General features: G+C 42.9%; 1 protein-coding gene across 3 annotated transcripts in view; it reads right to left on the reverse strand.

Moving 5' to 3' along the window:
• DGKB (diacylglycerol kinase beta) overlaps positions 1-21,738 on the reverse strand; it is a 396,795-nt gene that overhangs the window by 281,851 nt on the left and 93,206 nt on the right. For all 3 annotated transcript variants that reach the window (XM_075827771.1, XM_075827769.1, XM_075827770.1), the window contains exons 3-4: positions 13,602-13,678; positions 3,105-3,125 (exon numbers count right to left, since the gene is read on the reverse strand). In XM_075827771.1, coding sequence (XP_075683886.1) covers positions 3,105-3,125; positions 13,602-13,678 — 98 coding nt within the window. The remainder of the gene's footprint in view (positions 1-3,104; positions 3,126-13,601; positions 13,679-21,738) is intronic.

A 21,738-nucleotide genomic window follows, 5' to 3' on the forward strand; every position in this document is an offset into this window, starting at 1 on the left:
TATACACAGTATTATAGTCAGTGTCTTTTTTTGCAATGATATTTTTTCTCTTCACAGTTTGGGCTCTGGTCTCCCTTTTATTCTCCATTGCCCGGTTCTTTATTTTGGGTACTGTGCATGATTCTTTCTGCAATCTCTCCTTCAATATCACCAGCTCACGTGTGCAAACATCCAGACACTCACATTTCATCAGCTTTGCCTTTGGATCAGTCTCTTGGTTAATTTCTGTTCTCAACTTGCGAACTTGCATTTCCATTTTAAAGATATTTTTCTTTGTCATTTTTGTGCACAATTCACCAACATCATGAGATTCAGTTGACTCACCAGCCACCATTTCCAGATCATCACCTCCACCATCTCCATGCTGCAGGCCAAACTCCAGACTCTGGGCTTTCCCAGGATCATCAGCCCAGGACCCCTCCCCTCCACCTGGGTCAGAAGCCATGCATAGTCCTAACAGGGAGCTCACAAGCACACGTCTATCCTCTCCTATGGACAATAATATAACTACAATAATACTGCCTCTATATACAAGAATATAACTACTATAATACTGCCCCCTATATACAAGAATATAACTACTATACACTGCCTCCTATATACAAGAATATAACTACTATAATACTGCTCCTATATACAATAACATAACTACTATAATACTGCCCCCTATATACAAGAATACAACTACTATAATACTGCCCCTACATACAAGAATATAACTACTATAATACTGCCCCTATATACAAGAACATAACAACTATAATACTGCTCCTATGTACAAGAATATAACTACTATAATACTGCTCCTATATACAAGAATATAACGACTATAATACTGCCCTCTATATACAAGAATATAACTACTACAATACTGCTCCCTATATACAAGAATATAACTACTATAATACTGCTCCTATATACAAGAATATAACTACTATAATACTGTCCCTATGTACAAGAATATAACTACTATAATACTGCCCCCTATATACAAGAATATAACTACTATAATACTGCCCCTATATACATGAATATAACTACTATAATACTGCTCCCTATATACAAAAATATAACTACTATAATACTGCCCCCTATATACAAGAATACAACTACTATATTACTGCCCCTATATACAAGAATATAACTACTATAATACTGCCCCTATATACAAGAATATAACTACTATAATACTGCCCCTATATACAAGCATATAACTACTATAATACTGCTCCCTATATACAAGAATATAACTACTATAATACTGCCCCCTATATACAAGAATATAACTACTATACACTGCCTCCTATATACAAGAATATAACTACTATAATACTGCCCCCTATATACAAGAATACAACTACTATAATACTGCCCCTACATACAAGAATATAACTACTATAATACTGCCCCCTATATACAAGAATACAACTACTATATTACTGCCCCTATATACAAGAATATAACTACTATAATACTGCCCCTATATACAAGAATATAACTACTATAATACTGCCCCTATATACAAGCATATAACTACTATAATACTGCTCCCTATATACAAGAATATAACTACTATAATACTGCCCCCTATATACAAGAATATAACTACTATACACTGCCTCCTATATACAAGAATATAACTACTATAATACTGCCCCCTATATACAAGAATATAACTACTATAATACTGCCCCTATATACATGAATATAACTACTATAATACTGCTCCCTATATACAAAAATATAACTACTATAATACTGCCCCCTATATACAAGAATACAACTACTATATTACTGCCCCTATATACAAGAATATAACTACTATAATACTGCCCCTATATACAAGAATATAACTACTATAATACTGCCCCTATATACAAGCATATAACTACTATAATACTGCTCCCTATATACAAGAATATAACTACTATAATACTGCCCCTATATACAAGAATATAACTACTATACACTGCCTCCTATATACAAGAATATAACTACTATAATACTGCTCCTATATACAATAACATAACTACTATAATACTGCCCCCTATATACAAGAATACAACTACTATAATACTGCCCCTACATACAAGAATATAACTACTATAATACTGCCCCCTATATACAAGAATACAACTACTATATTACTGCCCCTATATACAAGAATATAACTACTATAATACTGCCCCTATATACAAGAATATAACTACTATAATACTGCCCCTATATACAAGCATATAACTACTATAATACTGCTCCCTATATACAAGAATATAACTACTATAATACTGCCCCCTATATACAAGAATATAACTACTATACACTGCCTCCTATATACAAGAATATAACTACTATAATACTGCTCCTATATACAATAACATAACTACTATAATACTGCCCCCTATATACAAGAATATAACTACTATAATACTGCTCCTATATACAAGAATATAACTACTATAATACTGCTCCTATATACAAGAATATAACTACTATAATACTGCCCCTATATACAAGAATATAACTACTATAATACTGCCCCTATGTACAAGAATATAATTACTATAATACTGCCCCCTATATACAAGAATATAACTACTATAATACTGCCCCTATATACAAGAATATAACTACTATAATACTGCCCCCTATATACAAGAATATAACTACTATAATACTGTCCCTATATACAAGAATATAACTACTATAATACTGCCCCTATATACAAGAATATAACTACTATAATACTGCTCCCTATATACAAGAATATAACTACTATAATACTGCCCCCAATATACAAGAATATAACTACTATAATACTGCCCCCTATATACAAGAATACAACTAGTTTCAGGGAAATAAAGTCACTTTGGTATTATCTCCATGTCGAGGGGCTGGCACTAGGACATGTAAAGTGTGACTAGAGGACCCTATCAAACATACCCACAAGATCTCAGTTTAATGGACCTTGTGAGTGTGATATTGGGTGGGGGATGGGATGTTGAGGTTATGCCTTAGGTTCGTAGTGTGAATTATATAATTACATATTTTTTATTTTATTATTGAGAAATCACAATCATATCTTAGTAAGACTCATTACGTACCTGGTTCAGTATATCCTGCTTCTGGGTGACGTGAAAAAAATGGAAACACATATTAGCAAAAGGATGAAGTTCAGTATTTTGTACATACAGTATATACGGTACATATAGCCCCATGTCCCACCTCATAGTATTAGCTCTTATCCAGAAGACTGATTATTATTATTATTCTCTGGTGTCAGCCGCACACTAAGCAGAGTTCCCATTGGTTGTTGCCACTATATACTCACATAGGCGCTAAATAACATTCACAACGTTGGATATCATGTCATGAAGGCAAGAAAATGTTGATCACATGATCTAGAGATCCCATTGTTTAGCATGCGCTGGGAACATGGTGGGATAGTGGAAATTTGTATTTAAAAGATGCACTAATAACAAAACCGATACATTGTGTTATACCTGGTGTGCGGTCTGGGAGGCGGAGCATAACACAGGAATTCTCTCTTTGGTGTTGTTGCTCCGCCCCCACAGACCTGACATAGGTTCTAATACTGTGCATTAGTTTTGCCCGGAGTGCTACTTTAACCTCTTAGTGACCAGTCTACTTTAAACCTTAATGACCAAGCAATTTTTTAAGTTTTATTATCGTCTTATTCAAAGAGCTATAACTTTTTTTCATTTTTGCATCGACATGTATACAGCTGTATAAGATCTTGTTTTTGTTGTATTTTTTTAATAGGCTCATTTTGGGGTACTTATAATCTATTGATTAACTTTTCTTTTGGCGGGGGGGGGGGGGGGGGTAGAAGAAACCCAGCAATTTCGCCACACTTTTTTGCATTCTAAATTTACGCCGTTTACCCTTTGGTATAAATAACACAATAACTTTATTCAGCGGGTTGTTACGATTGCAACGATACCAAATTTGTATAGATTTTGTATGTTTTACTACTTACACAGTAAAAACACTTTTTTTTTTCAAAATTATTTGTGTTTGTGTCTCCATATTTGAAGAGCCATAACTTTTTTATTGTTCCGCCGATGCAGCTGTTTGAGTGCTTTTTTTTTGCAGGACGACTTGTAGTTTCTATCGGTAAAATTTTGGAGTAGATACGACTTTTTGATCACATTTTATCTAAATTTTTTAAGGCAGGATTCACAGAAAACAGCAATACTTGCATTATTTTATATTTTACTTTTTTATGGCATTCGCCAAGCAGGTTAAATAATGTAATAGCTTTATAGTTGGGGTCGTTACAGACGCGGCGATACCAAATATGTGTAACTTTTTTCATAATAAAGCATTTTGTAAGGGGAAAAAGTCTGTTTTAAATTTTTGTACTTTGGATTTTTATTGATTTATTATAAACTTTATTCAACTTTTTTTAAACTTTTTTACTAGTCCCACTAGGGGACTTTACTGTGCGATCATCCAATCACTTTTATAATACACTGCAATACTTCTGTCTCTGGCATGGACTAGCAGACATTCACTAGAGGCAGACCTGGGGCCCTTTATTGGGCCCCCGGCTGCCTTAGAAACACCGGCACCCTGCGATCGCATTGCAGGGTGCCCGTCGGGTGAGAGAGGGAGCCCCCTCCCTCCAAAACCACTCAGATGCCACCTGAGGGATTAAACGAGCAGGATCGATACGGATTTAGATCTTTTCCGCTCTAGCAGGTCTACCTCTGAGGGAGATTTAACTGCTCCCCACTATGTTTATTTATTCCGATACAGCGCCGTAAAAAGGCAATTGATTCGGAATAAAGCCCGTTAGTGGCCACCGTAAAAACAGCTATGGGTGGTCACTAATGGGTTTAAGTTAATCTCCACCTGCCAGGACCCAACAATCCTCAAAATGAAGCTGGTTATTTGAATGATGCTGCGTTGCAGTTCTCAGCCTGTGGCTGGGAGTGGTGCTGTACAGGGAATACTTAAAGAAACCTCGAAAGTCTCTTTGTTCTTGAGATCAATGGGGGTCCTCGAAGTAGGAACCCCACCAATAATAATAATAATAATAATATATCCTACTGATATGCATAACATGATTAAAAGGGAATAACCCTTTAAATAATACAATTCTGCCTGCAGCCTCTAGGGGGAGCTGAGCAGCTTTTACTGCATACTGTTTTATTATTGAGTTCAGTGTATAAACAGTATGCAGTAAGCTCCTCAGCTCCCCCTAGTGGTGGTTTTAGGCAGCCAGAGCTTTACCATTTAACATTATGACTTTTCAAGGGATTTGGAGTTCTGTCCAAAAAATGTAGTTCTGAACATTAAGAGATGAATCAACTAATTTTTTTTTTCCTATTTAGATTTTTTTTTAAAAAGTGTTTAACCCCTTCCCCCTGCTTGCATTCTGGGCCCTAATGTCCAAGCCATTTTTTAAATTTTTCCATTGTCACATTCGAAGAGCTATAACTTTTATATTTTTGCGTCGGCATAGCTGTATAAGGTCTTGATTTTTGCGGGACGACTTGAAGTTTTTATTGGTACCATTTGAGAGTAGATGCGACTTTTTGATCACTTTTTATCACATTTTTTTAAAGTCAGGATTAACAGAAAACAGCAATTTTTCCATTGTTTTTTATTTTATTTTTTACGGCGTTTACAGTGCGGGTTAAATAATGTAACAGCTTTCTAGTCGGGGTCGTTACGGACGCGGCAATACCAAATATGTGTAACTTTTTTGCTTTATTGTAGTTTTTTTTAATAGTAAAGCAGTTTGTAAGGGGAAAAAGTGGGTTTTTCATTATTTTTTTTAAACTTTTTTTTAAATTAACTTTATTAAACTTATTTTACTTTTATACTAGTCCCACTAGGGGACTTCACTATCCTCCGATCGCTATTATAATACACTGCAATACTTCTGTATTGCAGTGTATTACTGCCTGTCCGTTTAAAACGGACAGGCATCTGCTAGGTCATGCCTGCGGCATGATCTAGCAGGCATTCGCTCCAGGCAGACCTGGGGGCCTTTATTAGACCCCCGGCTGCCATAGAAGACAGACACTCGGCGATTTTATCGCCGGGTGTCGGTGGGATGAGAGGGAGCTCCCTCCCTCTCTCCTAAACCACTCAGATGCGGTGCTCGCTATTGTGCACCGCATCTGAAGGGTTAAACGGGTGAGATCGATACTAATATCGATCTCACACGGCAGAGCAGGGACGCTCCCAGCCCTCAGCTACGTCTGGCAGCTGAGAGCAGGGAGATTTGACAGCTCCCTGCTCTGTTTACTTTATTCTACAGCAGCGCCGTGGAATGGCGGCGCTGTAGAATAAAGCCCATTAATGACCGCCGTGAAAAGGCTAATCGGTGGTCATTAAGGGGTTAAGGGTGAACATTCACTTTAAGTACACGGGGCTGCATTGTCTTGTTTAGTAGGTTGATATCCAGTCCTATGTAGAACTACAGATTGTGACATCATCATGAATTGATTCAATGATAAACTTAACTCTGCTTCATGTAACGAAATTAGCGCTGCAACGTCTAAAGCAGGGGTCTCAAACTCGGCCGGGTAAGTGGGCCGCATATAGAAAAAATGGGAAGTTGACGGGCCGCATTACTTTCAAATTTGATACAATACAAAATTATTGTTAATCAATTAGTTATTTGAACGACTATAATACTACATTACTAGAATAATAATAGTACATTACTATAATAATAGCGCTAGGTTTAAAATTTGAGATATTTCTCCACGTGCTTATTTCAACAATCCAGTTTTCCAGTTTAAAAGTGTCGCTAAATGCAGTCTGGCGGCTCATTTAGCAGCGTTTGGCAGACACACATGTCAAGATTGGGCAGCCCCTTTTTAGATAGTGCCACAGTGCCCTCTGTGGATGCTGCCGCAGTGCCCTCTGTGGATGCTGCCGCAGTGCCCTCGGTGGATGCGGCCGCAGTGCCCTCGGTGGATGCAGCCGCAGTGCCCTCGGTGGATGCGGCCGCAGTGCCCTCTGTGGATGCTGCCGCTGTGCCCTCTGTGGATGCTGCCGCTGTGCCCTCTGTGGATGCTGCCGCTGTGCCCTCTGTGGATGCTGCCGCTGTGCCCTCTGTGGATGCTGCCACTGTGCCCTCTGTGGATGCTGCCGCTGTGCCCTCTGTAGATAATGCCACAGTGTCCTCTGTAGATGCTGCCACAGAGTCCTCTGGCAGCATCTACAGAGGACTCTGTGGCAGCATCTACAGAGGACTCTGTGGCAGCATCTACAGAGGACTCTGTGACAGCATCTACAGAGGGCACTGTGGCAGTATGTACAGAGGACACTGTGGCATTATCGAGAGGTGTGTTGCATTATCTACAGAGGGCACTGTGGCAGCATCTACAGAGGGCACTGTGGCAGCATCTACAGAGGGCACTGTGGCAGCATCTACAGATAACAAATATTTCAGTGGAAAAAAAAATGAAAATCAATTTAAAAAGTCAATATAAAAAAATACAAAATAAATAAAAGTCAAAGTGAAAGTTTTACAGTATAGGTCTTCTTTTTTTATTTTAGATATAATTTAAATTTTGGGTTAAAAGATACAATTGCATGTAGAAATAAAAACATGAAACAATGAAAAATAATAAGGCCTCATTCACACGGCAGGGTTTCCCGGCCGGGTGCCGGCCGTTCATAAATCGTCCGGCACCCGGCTGCATTAGGAATAATAGACCCCTAATGGGGCTATTCACACGACCGATTTTTTGACGGCTGGGAAATCCGGCCGTCAAAAAATAGGACATGCTCTATCTTCGCCCGGGTACCCGGCCGCCCGGCTCCCATAGAAGTCTATGGGGCCGGGTAATACACGGCCATCACCGGAATGTGTTCCGAGTGATGGCCGGGTTTCCCGGCGCTTGCGCTCTATCTCCTCCTCCTCACAGCGCAGAGTGCATGTGAGGAGGAGGAGTTGATGCCATTCTGACGAATGGCATCGCTGTACACTGTGTGGCAGGGCCGGGGTGTACAGCAGGTGGAAGGGAGCGCTGCGCTGGCTCCCTTCCCCTGCTTGAAAAGCACCCTGGCCCGGCGACACCTTCGATGGCGCCGCTAGTAGCTGCAGCTGCAGCTGCTGCTGCTGCTGCGGCTGCTACTACCGTAGCGACGCCAGTATAGCAGAGCGGGGAGGTATCTCCCCGCTCTGCTATGTGCTAGCCGCACTTTAGCTCCTTGAAGGAGCGGAATCCCCGTGTTTTCGGGGATTCCGCTCCTGGACAGAGCGCTTGATGTCTCTGTCCATATCTGGGCAGTGACATCAGGGGAAACTCATGAAGCGGAATCCCCCAACACATGGGGATTCCCCTTCAGGAGTTGCCGCTGATGTCACTGTCTGGATCTGCCCGGCCCGGCACGGATGCAAAACTTTATGCAAACCGGCCGGGCAGAATGGCCGATTTTACCGGCCGGCACTCGGGCTCGGGAACGACCCGTTCGTGTGAATCCCGCCTAACTTATTCTTATTCTTATTATGACATGAGAACGTGTTATTTTATTCTGATCTTCAGCGCATTTACACTTCAGCCTTTACAAATGTCATAATCTTCTTTCTGAAGCTAATATTAGTATTATACGTGAGAGATCTAATATTCTCCTTTGTGCGGTGAGGGAACATTTACTGAAGTGTCTAATGAGATTTCTGCGGTCACATTGTACAAGTTACCCATTGAGTTCACAGTAATTATGTCCGCAGCTCAAATAGCCAAAGGACAACTCAATCCAGAAATAAAAATGCTGCATTACAACATGACACCGAGGATACATGGAGTAATACTGTACGGTGCAAAGATCTCTATGTGGTTTACTTTCAAAGTTTACTACGAGAACTTAAAATTTTGCTGTAGCCAAATAGGTCCAAAACTCTGTGCGGATCAATGTCATGTCTTCATAGGGGTCAGAGCTCCAAATCTCTCTGCTTTCCTCCACACAGCCAGAAAAAAATCAATTATATTACATTCCTGGCTACCTGCAGCTACCACCAGGGGGAGCTCAAATCATACATTTATACAGCTCCCATTGAATGCAATAATATAGCTGTCTTCAGTAAGCTCATAAGTTCCCCCTAGTGGTAGCTGCAGGCAGGCAGGAATTGACATTTAACTCTTGATTATACAGTAGATTTGGCACTCCAACCCTTAAAGATATTTATTAGAAAATAAATCTGGATGGGACATATTAACACAGCCGGGGCCAGAAACTTACTCATCTAGACACCCAAGATGAGCTGCTTGCTCACTCATTTAGACAGCCAGGCAATCTTTTGTCCAGACATTTCGGACCAGTTTCTTCTACGTGTGTTCCTCAACTATCCATATAATCCCCTCCCCCCAGGTGCTCATTCACTCATATAGATATCTACCCATGTACTCACCTCATGCACTCACACACATCTACCCATCCAATCACAAACAGATTAATGGCTCTAGAGATGTCACATTGTTTTATTATTTTATAAAGTGACTGATGGCTCTTTCATGGATCCTTTACCGTTCTGTTGTGATGAGGATGTAGCGGTGGGTGGGGTTTCAGAAACGAAGGCCACCAATGGGGTTGGAACACCAAAACATTTGACTTTTCCTGTTACGGTACTGTATGGCAGTATTAGATGGACATTATATGGTACTATACTTTGACAGGTAATAAAATATGGCACTATTATTTGGGTATATGGCAGTATTATATGGACATTACATGGCACTGCATTATTTGGGGATATGGCGGTATTATATGGATGGTATATGGCAGTATTATATGGACAATATATGGCACTGCATTGGTATATGGCAGTATTATATGGACATTATATGGCACTGCATTTTTTGGGTATATGGTGGCATTACAAAATTATTCAGCTTTCTTGCATTGGGAAAAATTGGAGAGGACTCCCTCACACATGTTCTGCCCAGGGCACTTCACAGACCTTGACGCAGCCTGAATGTAGTGGTGCGCACTTGTATAAAATGGTATTACACATGATCTGCTCAGCATCACAGGCCCCTGGAAGTTCAGTGTAAAGATAAATCTTTATACTAAATTATAACGCAGTAAATTAAGACGATAAACTTGCTGAGGACCCAGTTACATTCCCAGCAGCTCTTTCTCTTTGCAGGTAAATCCCTGTGCCCAGGACATTAAAGTATAAAGTGCAACATAATGCGCGGAAAGCGCGGAAGTCACTGAATCATTATTAACGATCAGGTTCATTATCGCCACGTAAAGTTAGGGTATGTTCACACGCAGAGTCCAAAACGTCTCAAAATACGGAGAAAACAGATCCTGATTTTCAGACGTTTTTTGTGCCACTTGAGATTTTCGCTGCGTTTTTTACGGCCGTTTTTGGAGCTTTTTTCCATAGACTCTATGGAAATCCGCTCCAAAAACGTCCCAAGAAGTGTCCTGCACTTTTTCGCGCCCATTTTTTACGTGTAAAAAACGCCGCGAAAAACGCTCCGTCGGAACAGAACGCCGTTTTCCCATTGAAATCAATGGGCAGATGTTTGGAGGCGTTCTGCTTCCGATTTTTCGGCCGTTTTTCCGTCGTTTACGGCCGTGTGAACATACCCTAACATTACACTGAAATCTCTGGCTGCCGAGCAGAATCAGCCAAGTCCTTGTATCCCCGGGTCCAGGCAGCTCCACCAGTCATTGATGAGGATTTCTTCTGTCTTATTTCCCATTATCTCCAATATGCATCTTTTTCTTCACTTGCACTTGCCCTGCCCTGTCACCGTCCATGTCATGAAATAGTAGAGCTGAGTTTGTCAGATGGAGTAGAAATGAGGTTTTCTCGTGCATTAGGCTCCATGGACACGATCGTATTTTCATCCGTGCGTAAATACTGTCCGTAAATACGGATCTGTAGTCATCAGCAACTCATCCGCATATACGGTACGGTATCCGCAAATACGGTCCGTAGTGCATCTGTATATACGGATCTGAAAAAAGAAGAAGAAAACCACAAATGATTTGCAACATCTGCAAACCTGGCATCGCCCAGCAACGCTTCCGTAATTACAAGCGGCTACGGGTGCACATCCGTAGCCGTCCATAATTACGGAAGCGCCCATAGACTTCTATGGTGAGTCCGTGCCGTAATTACAGACAAGAATAGGACACGTTCTATATTTTACGGATCATTTCTACGGAACCGACACCCATTCGTAAAAATACGGAAAGTTGTCCGTAGCCCATAGAAATGAGTGGGTCTGTAATTACGGATGAAAAGTACATTTGTGCGCATGGGGCCTTAGTCCTACGTTTTTCATTTGGCATATTCATGGAGATAGGACAATAAATAATTTTATATGGGACTGCAGGAAAACCTACTCACAATCTGTACTTATAAGACACAAATTAAATAGTTAAACTACACCGAGGAAATGCCAATAAAGGGCACTATGAGCCTTCATTTGGTTTGGGAAGCTCTACCCTACAAGCTTTGTCCAGTAAAAGGGATTTTTCGGGACTGTAATATTGATGGACTATCCTCACAGCAGCTCAGTCCCATTTACGTGAGTCCAATTTCTGCATGAATGGGACTGAACTGCAGTACCAGGCACAGCCACAACCAAAGGTATGGCGCTGTGCTGGCGTAAACATTGACGAGGACGTGGGTCTCGTAGGAGTGGGATTACATTGATCAGATATTGATGGCCTTCGTGTTCTATAGAGCTCATAAACATGTCATTTTATGTTTTATAGTCAGGTGTAGCGTTGCTACTAAATACTACCAATGTCTTTCATGCAGGACAGTAATATTACTTGCTACTTGCAGAGGTATCATGGGGCATGACCTACGCGGAGTGACACAATGTCGGTTTTACTGTTTCCCGGTTGGCAGAACGCTGCTCATTTGTTGCCAGATAGAAAATACATCTGTTCACCGTAATACAAAACACAAAGTTCTTGCGTGAGAGATAGATTTATTTTTATTAGGATTCTTCCACTGATACTTGACATGAAAAGCTACAGAACAGAATGATATGGGGCATGCATTTGGAGATGGGTAAGAGAGATAGGTTTCCGAGGCACATTTAATGCCAATCACGGTGCCCGCATGGTGCTAGCCAGTGCTAAACATATCTGGGCACTGTATGACACAATCTGGGCAATATACATGGTGGAGTCCCATTATTATGACCACCTCCTACTTTCGACGTCGGCAGCACGTATATCATGAAGGCAGTGACGTGTGCTGGCTTGGTGGGTATATAAGGTGTGCTGTCCGCCGTCTGGTCACTTGTCACTCGTTTTCATGGGTAACGGGCGATTTATCAGAGTTGCTATAAGTGCTGATTATCGGCTTTCGGGCCAGGGTGTCGATATTTCTCGCACAGCGCAGTTTGTGAAGTGTTCTCGTGCTGCTGTGGTGACCGTGTATCGTGACTGGACAAATGGCAGCATTGGGGATAACGACGTGGAAACTGCGAAGCACCACACACCATTCATATGAGAGGTGAACGCCGGCTATGAAGGTGCACGAGGGCCGAACGACACGCAACAGTGGAGCAGCACCATGACAATCAACCAGGGGGCGACCAGACGAGTGTCTATTACAACAGATCAGCGAACCCGACTGTGTATGGGGCTCCGGAGCCGACGGACGGTCACTGCTCCTGTGTAACAAAGGGGCAGCGGAAAAAAAAAGGCTTCAATTTGCGCGGCAATATCGGAATTGGACCACCGATGATTGGCTAAGGGTCGTCTTCTCCGATGAGTCACGTTTTCTACTTCATGGAACGGATGGACGTTGGCGCGTCAGGCGAGAAACATCAGAGAACAAACACCCGGCAGCCATTGCTGGAAGAACATGAGCCGGTGGCGGCAGAGTTATGATCTGGGGAGTTTTCATGGCGTTCTCTGGGCCACTCATCCATGTGGACGGCACTGAAGCGATTTGGGTATGAACCCATTGTTGCAGATCACGTCCACCCCTACATGCTGATTGTCTTCCCCGGGGCAGATGGAATCTTCCAGCAAGACAATAACCGTTCCCATAATCATCAACAGTAAAAGAAAACATGCTGGAAATAGACCCCTCTGTGTGTGATGAATCTATAGAATATACGAGAGACACTTTTTGAATTGAATTGCGAAATAAATGAACTTTTTGATGATCTTCTAATTCATTGAGTAGGACATGTGTATTATAAAGATTTCCTGACCAGCATCTTTATGGTAGAGCAGAATGTTGTATCTCCAAAGCAAGACAGGAAATAATATCCCAGAATAAAACCTGTCAATGACCAGAGATAAGAAAGTGACGGTGACAAGTCAGACTCTTCTCTATCTTTCTAGGCTCTGTTCACATCTGCAGCGTGACTTCCGTTTATAAAGCACATAACACAGTGCCGGATCCGTCATAAGATAAATACCACCGGTGCCCAACAGACTCCATTGATTTATGAGGTTCATCGGGGGCCGGTATTTTGATGGGAAGAATAGCGCTGAGTGCAGAACCATTCTTCTCATCAAATCTGACGGAATTTGCAAAGGAGCCTCCAACGCATTGTGATGACGACCTTGAACATTTACTAAACAATTAAACTTAAGAATAATAATAATTGAATTACCGATTCCGGGTTATATTTGGCCAGGACTCCATTGCCATGAAACTCTTCCAAAACATCCTTAAGCTTCTTAGACGAATCTTAAAGAAAGGAAAAATAATTCAGTGATTAGTAGATTTTCTTTGCTTTTTGCTTTACATAGAGAAATACTGTAGACCGGTGGCTACACAATGGAAAGAGGAAAGGCTGCCATGAAGAAAGGGCATGTCATTCCTGTGGGGATGGGGGTGGGGCATGGTGTCGGGCCGGCTTGCACCACCACAACCTCATAGGGATTTTCAGATTGTGAGTTTAAATTTTGATTTAGCTATGAAGTCCTAATAACTTTGCAGTTGTTGCATGTATTACACTCCAGAGCTGCATTCAGATTTCTACAGGTTTCTACGCTCAAATTCCCAACATTCCCAACTTGTTCAGTGTCTGCAGTATGTTTTTGTGACCTGTGTCATTTTTACACCAGTTACTGTACAGTCATCTGATGTGAGAACAATTAAATGAGCCCTGCATTACAGAAGCTCAGCTAAGCTATTCTGAGGGTGTCTATTGACAAGCTCGCTGACTATATGCAATCACAACCAGCAGAAATGTGAATGCGGCTCTGGAGTATAATATAAGCTGTAGCTCAGAATCAATACAAGATTAGTAATGTAATGTATCTACACAGGGACTCCACCAGCAGAATAGTGAGTGCAGCTCTGGAGTATAATACAGGATGTAACTCAGGATCAGTACAGGATAAGTAATGTAATGTATGTACACAGTGACTCCACCAGCAGAATAGTGAGTGCAGCTCTGGAGTATAATACAGGATATAACTCAGGATCAGTAATGTAATGTATCTACACAGGGACTCCTCCAGCAGAATAGTGAGTGCAGCTCTGGAGTATAATACACAATGTTACTCAGGATCAGTACAGGATAAGTAATGTAATGTATGTACACAGTGACTCCACCAGCAGAATAGTGAGTGCAGCTCTGGAGTATAATACAGGATATAACTCAGGATCAGTACAGGATAAGTAATGTATGTACACAGTGACTCCACCAGCAGAATAGTGACTGCAGCTCTGGAGTATAATACACAATGTTACTCAGGATCAGTACAGGATAAGTAATGTAATGTATGTACACAGTGACTCCACCAGTAGAATAGTGAGTGCAGCTCTGGAGTATAATACAGGATATAACTCAGGATCAGTAATGTAATGTATCTACACAGTGACTCCTCCAGCAGAATAGTGAGTGCAGCTCTGGAGTATAATACACAATGTTACTCAGGATCAGTACAGGATAAGTAATGTAATGTATGTACACAGTGACTCCACGAGCAGAATAGTGAGTGCAGCTCTGGAGTATAATACAGGTTGTAACCTAGGATCAGCACAAGATAAGTAATGTATGTACACAGTGACTCCACCAGCAGAATAGTGAATGCAGCTCTGGAGTATAATACAGGTTGTAACCTAGGATCAGCACAAGATAAGTAATGGAATGTATCTAAGTGACTAATGTTTTGATGTGGATAATATCTGCAGTATATATAATTTATAACATTGTGTTTATGTGTGAGCCTACGCAATTGCCAACCAAGAAATTAAAGAAGTTTTATGAGATTACAAAACCATGACTTCTTTCAGAAACACTGCCACTCTTATGTATTGGCTGTGGCTGGTATTGTGGCTCAGCTCCATTCACTTCATTGCGGCTGAGCTGCAATACCAGTAACAGCCAATGGACAAGAGTGGCAGTATTTCTACAGGAAAAATGCCATGGTTTTCTTTTTTTTCATAATCTGAATTTTTATTAAGAATTTCAACAAGTACAAAGCAAACAAACTCAAGAAAAACATTTCAGTATACATACATGTTATTTTGCATTATCTATATTTCTCTCAGGTAAGATGTTAACATGTTTCCACATATTACCCACACACCTTACCCCCAAATTCACTTCTCAGAATATATGCATTATCTCTATTTGATAAAGTTTCTTTATAAAAATATAATTAAAGCTTTGCGTAAGGTGTGTGTTATCCTTCCATTCCCACTAGAGGAGGGAGGAAGGAGAAAGGGAAGAAGAGAGATAGGGAAAAAACCCGGAAATAGAAAGAAATAGAAAGAGAAAGTTCCCTTCTCCCAGACAGGAGCCCCCAATTCAGCAGACTGCATCTGACCGACCCCTCTATGGGGGGGTTCCGCCTAGCCATTTAGCAACGTGTGGACCAGATTTGAAGGACGACCATGTACTCCACAGAGAAAGAACCGCACCAATGCGATCACTGTCCTCTGCGACCAGAGATTCCATTCGACATAAAGAGTCCATCTCCACTACCCATTCCACAACCGAGGGCGGCACGGTGGACTTCCAATGTCTAGGAATGACTGTTCGTGCCGCAGTCAGGAAATGCCTCAGCAGCCCCTTTCTAATACTCGGCAGAGGGCCCGGAATTAGAGATAGCAAAGCCATTTGAGGAGTGGGTACCAGCTGTGTACCTTCTACTTCTGTATAGATTTCAAAAATCGCTTTCCAGAAGGTCTGCAAAACGTGACATGACCACCAGATGTGCAACATTGTTCCGGTCTCGGTCCCGCATCTCCAACACAAATCTGACACCTCAGGGTACATTCTGTTCAGACTCTGTGGGCAACGGTACCATCTAGTCAGAATTTTGAAGTTTTTTTCCTGTGCCTGACATGCCACCGGCATTTTGTGAGTCAGAAAAAATATTCGATCCCACTCAGCCTGTGACAGGACTACACTTAGTTATCGCTCCCATGTGCTAACGTATGCAGGAGGCTGGTTGTCACCGGCCTCTGAAAGTAAGGTGTACAGGTTAGATATCACCCGATCCGGAGGTTCAGTTTGAAGCAACAACGACTCAAACGCAGTGCTAGTGTCGATATGTATCCCACCCGGTAGCGCCGAGCGTAAAAAGGTGGACAATTGGGCATGCTCCATCCAGGAAAGCTTCCTCCCCGGGCAAGTCCCCTGCAACTCAGACCAGGAAGGGAGCTTCCCCCCCTCCGACATTACCTGACATAATCTCGTGTTTTCAGAAGAGGACCAAATCATAAACTCTTTCTTATTGACGGCTGGTAAAAATTCTGGGTTATCAAACAGCGGGCTAAGGAGTCCGGGTCTATGTGAAAGGCCCTTTCTAACCATCAGTCTGTCCCATAGAGTGAGGCAGTGCTGGGTCAGCAGGGGCAGGGTCATAAGTGCCGGCCTATAATCAGGAAGAATCCATGGCAGTGATCTAAGTGAGAGCGCGACTATGGATTGTTCAATCCCTACCCATTGTTTCTTGGGTCCATTATGGAACCAGTCCACCACCCTTGCTAGTACTGCGGCCTGATGGTAAGTGACCAAGTCCGGGAGTCCTGCTCCCCCCTTCAGTTTTGGACGGGATAGGGACTTCATATTAAGGCGTGGCCTCAATGTGCCCCACACAAATTTCCGAAAAGCTTTCTCCAATGCCTTAAAAAATGTTCCAGGGATTAATACTGGGAGAGCCTGAAACAGATATAAAAACCGAGGGAGGATGTCCATTTTGATTGCATTGATGCGGCCAAACCATGAGAGCTGAGCTCGATCATATGACAGTAAATTTTTGAGAGTGGCTTGTAATAAAGGCTGATAATTGAGAGTGAATTCCCTGGGAATCTGAACTCCCAAATATTTGATTGACCTCGCCTGCCATTTAAAATTAAAGGATGACTTTAGTAGCTCTAGTGTCTCAGCAGATAAGGAGATGTTGAGTGCTTCAGTTTTCGTATAATTTACTTTAAAGTTGCTGACCTGGCCAAATACTTCAAATTCTCTAATAAGTACTGGTAGGGAGATCACCGGGTTTGTCACGAAGAGCAAGAGATCATCCGCATATAGGGCCAATTTATGACAATCTCTACCTATTCCTATCCCTGTTATGTCTGGGGAATTACGTATAGCCACAGCTAGGTGCTCCATCGTGATGACATAAAGTAATGGTGACAGGGGGCATCCCTGTCTAGTGCCGTTAGCAATCGAGAATGTTGTGGAAAGTATTCCGTTTGCCCTAACCCTTGCAGTAGGTGTCTGGTATAGGGACAGTATCTTATCTAGCATAATGGGGCCGATCCCAACCTGGCTCAACGCCGACTTCAGGAACCCCCAGTGTACCCGATCGAAGGCTTTTTCCGCATCAACCGATATTAAACATGTGGGTAGCGACTTTTTCTGGACGTAGGAGATTAAAAGAGTAGTTTTATTGGTGTTTATCCCTAGCCTCTCTATGTCGAACAAATCCCGCCTGATCTCCGTGAATACAACGTGGTAGAAGTGGGGCTAGTCTATTTGCAATAGCCTTAGAATAATGTTTTACATCTACATTTATCAGGGAGATTGGACGGTAATTAGAACATGCCGAGGGATCTTTCCCTGGTTTGGGGATCACAGTAATGGTGGCCGCCAACGTTTGCGGAGTGAATGGCACGGAGGTTGTAACTGCATTATAAACCTTAGTCATATAGGGGAGAAGTTTATTAACAAAGGTTTTGTAAAAGGATGTCGGGAATCCATCCGGACCCGGACTTTTACCCGCTGGAGCCGACTTTATGATTGCCTGTATTTCAGATTCCGAGAAGGCCTCCCCTAGTGAGGCCGTCTCGGTCTCCTCCAAAGTCGGCAGCGCCGTCTGTTCAATATAGGAATCAATCCTCTGTTGAAGGGTACTTGGAGACATGTCCGCCAAAGGCCCCCTGAGGTTGTATAGGGCCTGATAGTAGTCCTTAAATGTGTTAACAATGTCTTCTGGCTTATGTTTGACCTCACCCTGTGTTGTTTTAATCGTCGGTATAAAGGATTGAGGGGCCCGTGGGTGTAATGAATTAGCTAATGCCTTCCCCCATTTGTTAGAATGTTCATATGCGAAACGCCTCATCCGGTCTCGAAACGACGCATGCGCCTGATCTAATAAATTCCTCAACTAATTTTGCGCTTCTAGTAGCTCTGCCAAAGTCTGGGGGTGCTGGGACTGCTTGTGAGTGTTCTCTAATGTCTGTATCTGGGACAAGAGCTTATCAATTTTGAAAGCCCGTTCCCTCTTCAATCTCGAGCCTTGCTGTATAAATATACCTCTTAATACACTTTTTAATGCCTCCCACTGAACCGGCAGAGGGGTGGAGTCTTCCTCATGATGCTCCAGAAACTCCGAGATGGATTTGTTAATTGCCGTTTGGCAAACCGCATCCCGTAAAAGATGGGGGTTCAACCGCCAGTGCCATTCCCGCTGTTTAGTATCTGGGAAGATAAGAGACAAGTAAACCGGCGCATGATCCGCCCAAATCATAGTTCCAATCTGAGACTTCGGGGACCAGGAAAGTAGATGGTGACTAATAAGAAACAAATCTATCCTGCTGTACATGTCATGTACTGGAGAATAGAAAGTGTAATCCCGTGTTTGGGGGTTGAGGATCCGCCAAATGTCCACCATTTGCATACCAAACAGTTTAGATTTAAGGGAAGCCAACTGAGAAGCGGGAACCGAGGATCTGCCCGAGGAGGAGTCTGCAACCCTGTCCATTGTGAAATTAAAGTCTCCTGCAGTTACCAATAGGCCTTCTGCAAATTTGGAGAGTTCCGTTAAGTAACTCCTGCATACGCGCACCTGGTCATGATTAGGAAGATACAAGTTCGCCACAGTGAACAGTCACTCACATATTCGAAGCTTCAAAAATACATAACGCCCCTGAGTATCGTATTGGGTAGCAACAACCGAGACCGGAAGAGATTTATGTATAGCTATACTCACTCCTCTGCATTTCGCGTCAGGGTTGGTACTATGGAACCACTACGTATAGTATCGATGTTTCAGAGTGGGCACATGGTCGGTCCTGAAATGAGTCCCCTGCAAAAGTAAAATCTGAACACGTTGTTTATGCATATGATGTAGAATTTGCGTGCGTTTTTGCGGGGTATTGAATCCCCGAACATTTAATGAGCAACATTTTAAAGGCTCCATCTGGGAAAGAGGAGGAAGGGTAAGAGGAGACAGAAAAAGAAAGAGTAAATGAACTAATGCATTCACTACAGACAGTGATCCGGCCCCAAAACTACTCTGTTTAGGGGAAAGAAATTAAAGTAAAGTGTTCAACCGAACACGCCCTAAGTGTGGGTTTGACTGGACTATGGAAGAAGGAAACTCCCAACCAACTCCCAAATGCCCGACTTCTTGTATGGACACACATGTATATTATCACCTTATCACACAACAATGAACCAACAACCCGTAACTGACTCTTATAGGCCTAGCGTCATTGATCTTCTTTAAGGGAATCTGCCCCTTAGTTACTATAACCTGTATTGTGTCTAAAAGGTTCTCCTTACCATATAGGTACATATATCCACTGCCATTCCGACTATACCGCCATTTATATAATCCTGACTAGATTCTCAGGTTCTCATCCTGGTGGGGGGGGGGGGGGGCTTGGTGTGTCACTCCCGACCCTATCACGCTGGATCTATTTATATGCCATTAGCTCCATCATCTCCCCTCCACCACATCTCGGGAGTCTGCGGACATGATGCGATATGATCCCTATAACCCCAATTGACCCCTTGTCAGCGAGGAGGAATGCATCCCTGATCCCTTACTTGTTGCTTGTTCTAATCTGTAATGCACACGTGAATCCCCAATGCAGTCCCCTTCCCCCACCCCTCCAATGCAGCATGTTAGAACATAAAACAGTAAAAAAGTAACCCCAACCACTCCTTGTCAGCGGAGCGTAATGTTCCAGCATCTTATTCCAGCAATCTTGACCTGGTCAGGCCCGACGTCGAGGTAGCCACCATCTGTGCTTCATCTAAACAGTTCTGCCGGGCAGGCCAGTCTTGTAATATGTCTGGCAGGGGGGGCAATTTCTCGGGACCCGTGGAACTGAGTCCAACATATACGACCATGGCTGTCTTAACCGCTGTATAACTCAGTCAGACTCCATAAAAGCCACCGGCGACGCATCAACGGAGCAATCTCAAGATTCCTGAGAGTCCTGAGCGGGAACTCCTGGGCCCTGCACTCTTCTGCGTCTCGCAGGGGTCGAGGAGTGATCCATCCGGTGATTTCGTCTTGGTGTGCGTTGTGGCATGGGAGGAAAATACGGCCACTCTGGGATGGAAATCTGTGGGAGATGTAGTGCCGCGAGGAAATGAGGAATATCTTCCGGTGAATAGACTGTGTACAAGGAAGATCCCCGGCGAACTTGCAGTTGGAAGGGGTATCCCCATGAATACTGGATATCTTTTTCCCTAAGTGCGACAAGTAGGGGTCGTAGGGCTCTCCTTTTTGCTAAAGTGGAACGAGAAAGATCCGCCAGTAATTGCACCGGAGCCCCATCAAATTCCAGTGTACCCCTGTTACGGGCTTGCCTCATGATAGATTCCTTAAGTTGGAAATAGTGAATTCTACACACCACATCACGCGGTCTGGCCAAATCCGTGCTTTTTGGGCCCAGGGTGCGGTGCGCTCTATCAATTTCCACCGGAGAATCCGCAGGTCTTTCCAGCAGCATGTTAAATATCCCCTGCAACGTGTGAATGAGGTCCTGGGGCCCCGTAGCTTCTGGGATACCCCTGACTCTAATATTGTTTCTCCTATTTCTGTTCTCTGCATCATCCGTCATATCAAACAGCATTTGTATATGTGTAAAGTGTTGATCCAATAAAATTTGTTGGGAGGCCTGATGCTGCTGCAGCTCCTGTGTTTGCACTTCAATAGCTTCCACTGATTCATTAATATGTGTAATGTCCTCTTTTAGGGAACGGATCTCGTTTTTGCATACCGCTTCAAGGCGGGAAATGTAGCCCTCCATATCTTTTTTAGTGGGTATGGCCGCCATTTGTGTCGTTAATGCCTGCAGCTCAGGGCTCATACTACGGTGTAATATCGGGTTAGAGGCTGACTCACCCCTCTGAGGTTCCAACGCTCTATCCTGCGACTGGTCTGGAGGAGTTGCCGTTCCCCGAGGCGGTGTCCCTGAGGTGCCAGTGCGGTCCGCCATCTTGGAGAGCCGGGCCGGAGATGCAGGCAGGCCTGAGTCCGCGAAATAATGAGGTATGCCGCTCCTCGTTCTTGTCTGATCGCTTCTTGCGGGTGTCGGGGGTTTGG

This window comes from Rhinoderma darwinii, chromosome 5 (assembly GCF_050947455.1).
Source record: "Rhinoderma darwinii isolate aRhiDar2 chromosome 5, aRhiDar2.hap1, whole genome shotgun sequence".
In the NCBI taxonomy this organism is placed as follows: domain Eukaryota; kingdom Metazoa; phylum Chordata; class Amphibia; order Anura; family Rhinodermatidae; genus Rhinoderma; species Rhinoderma darwinii.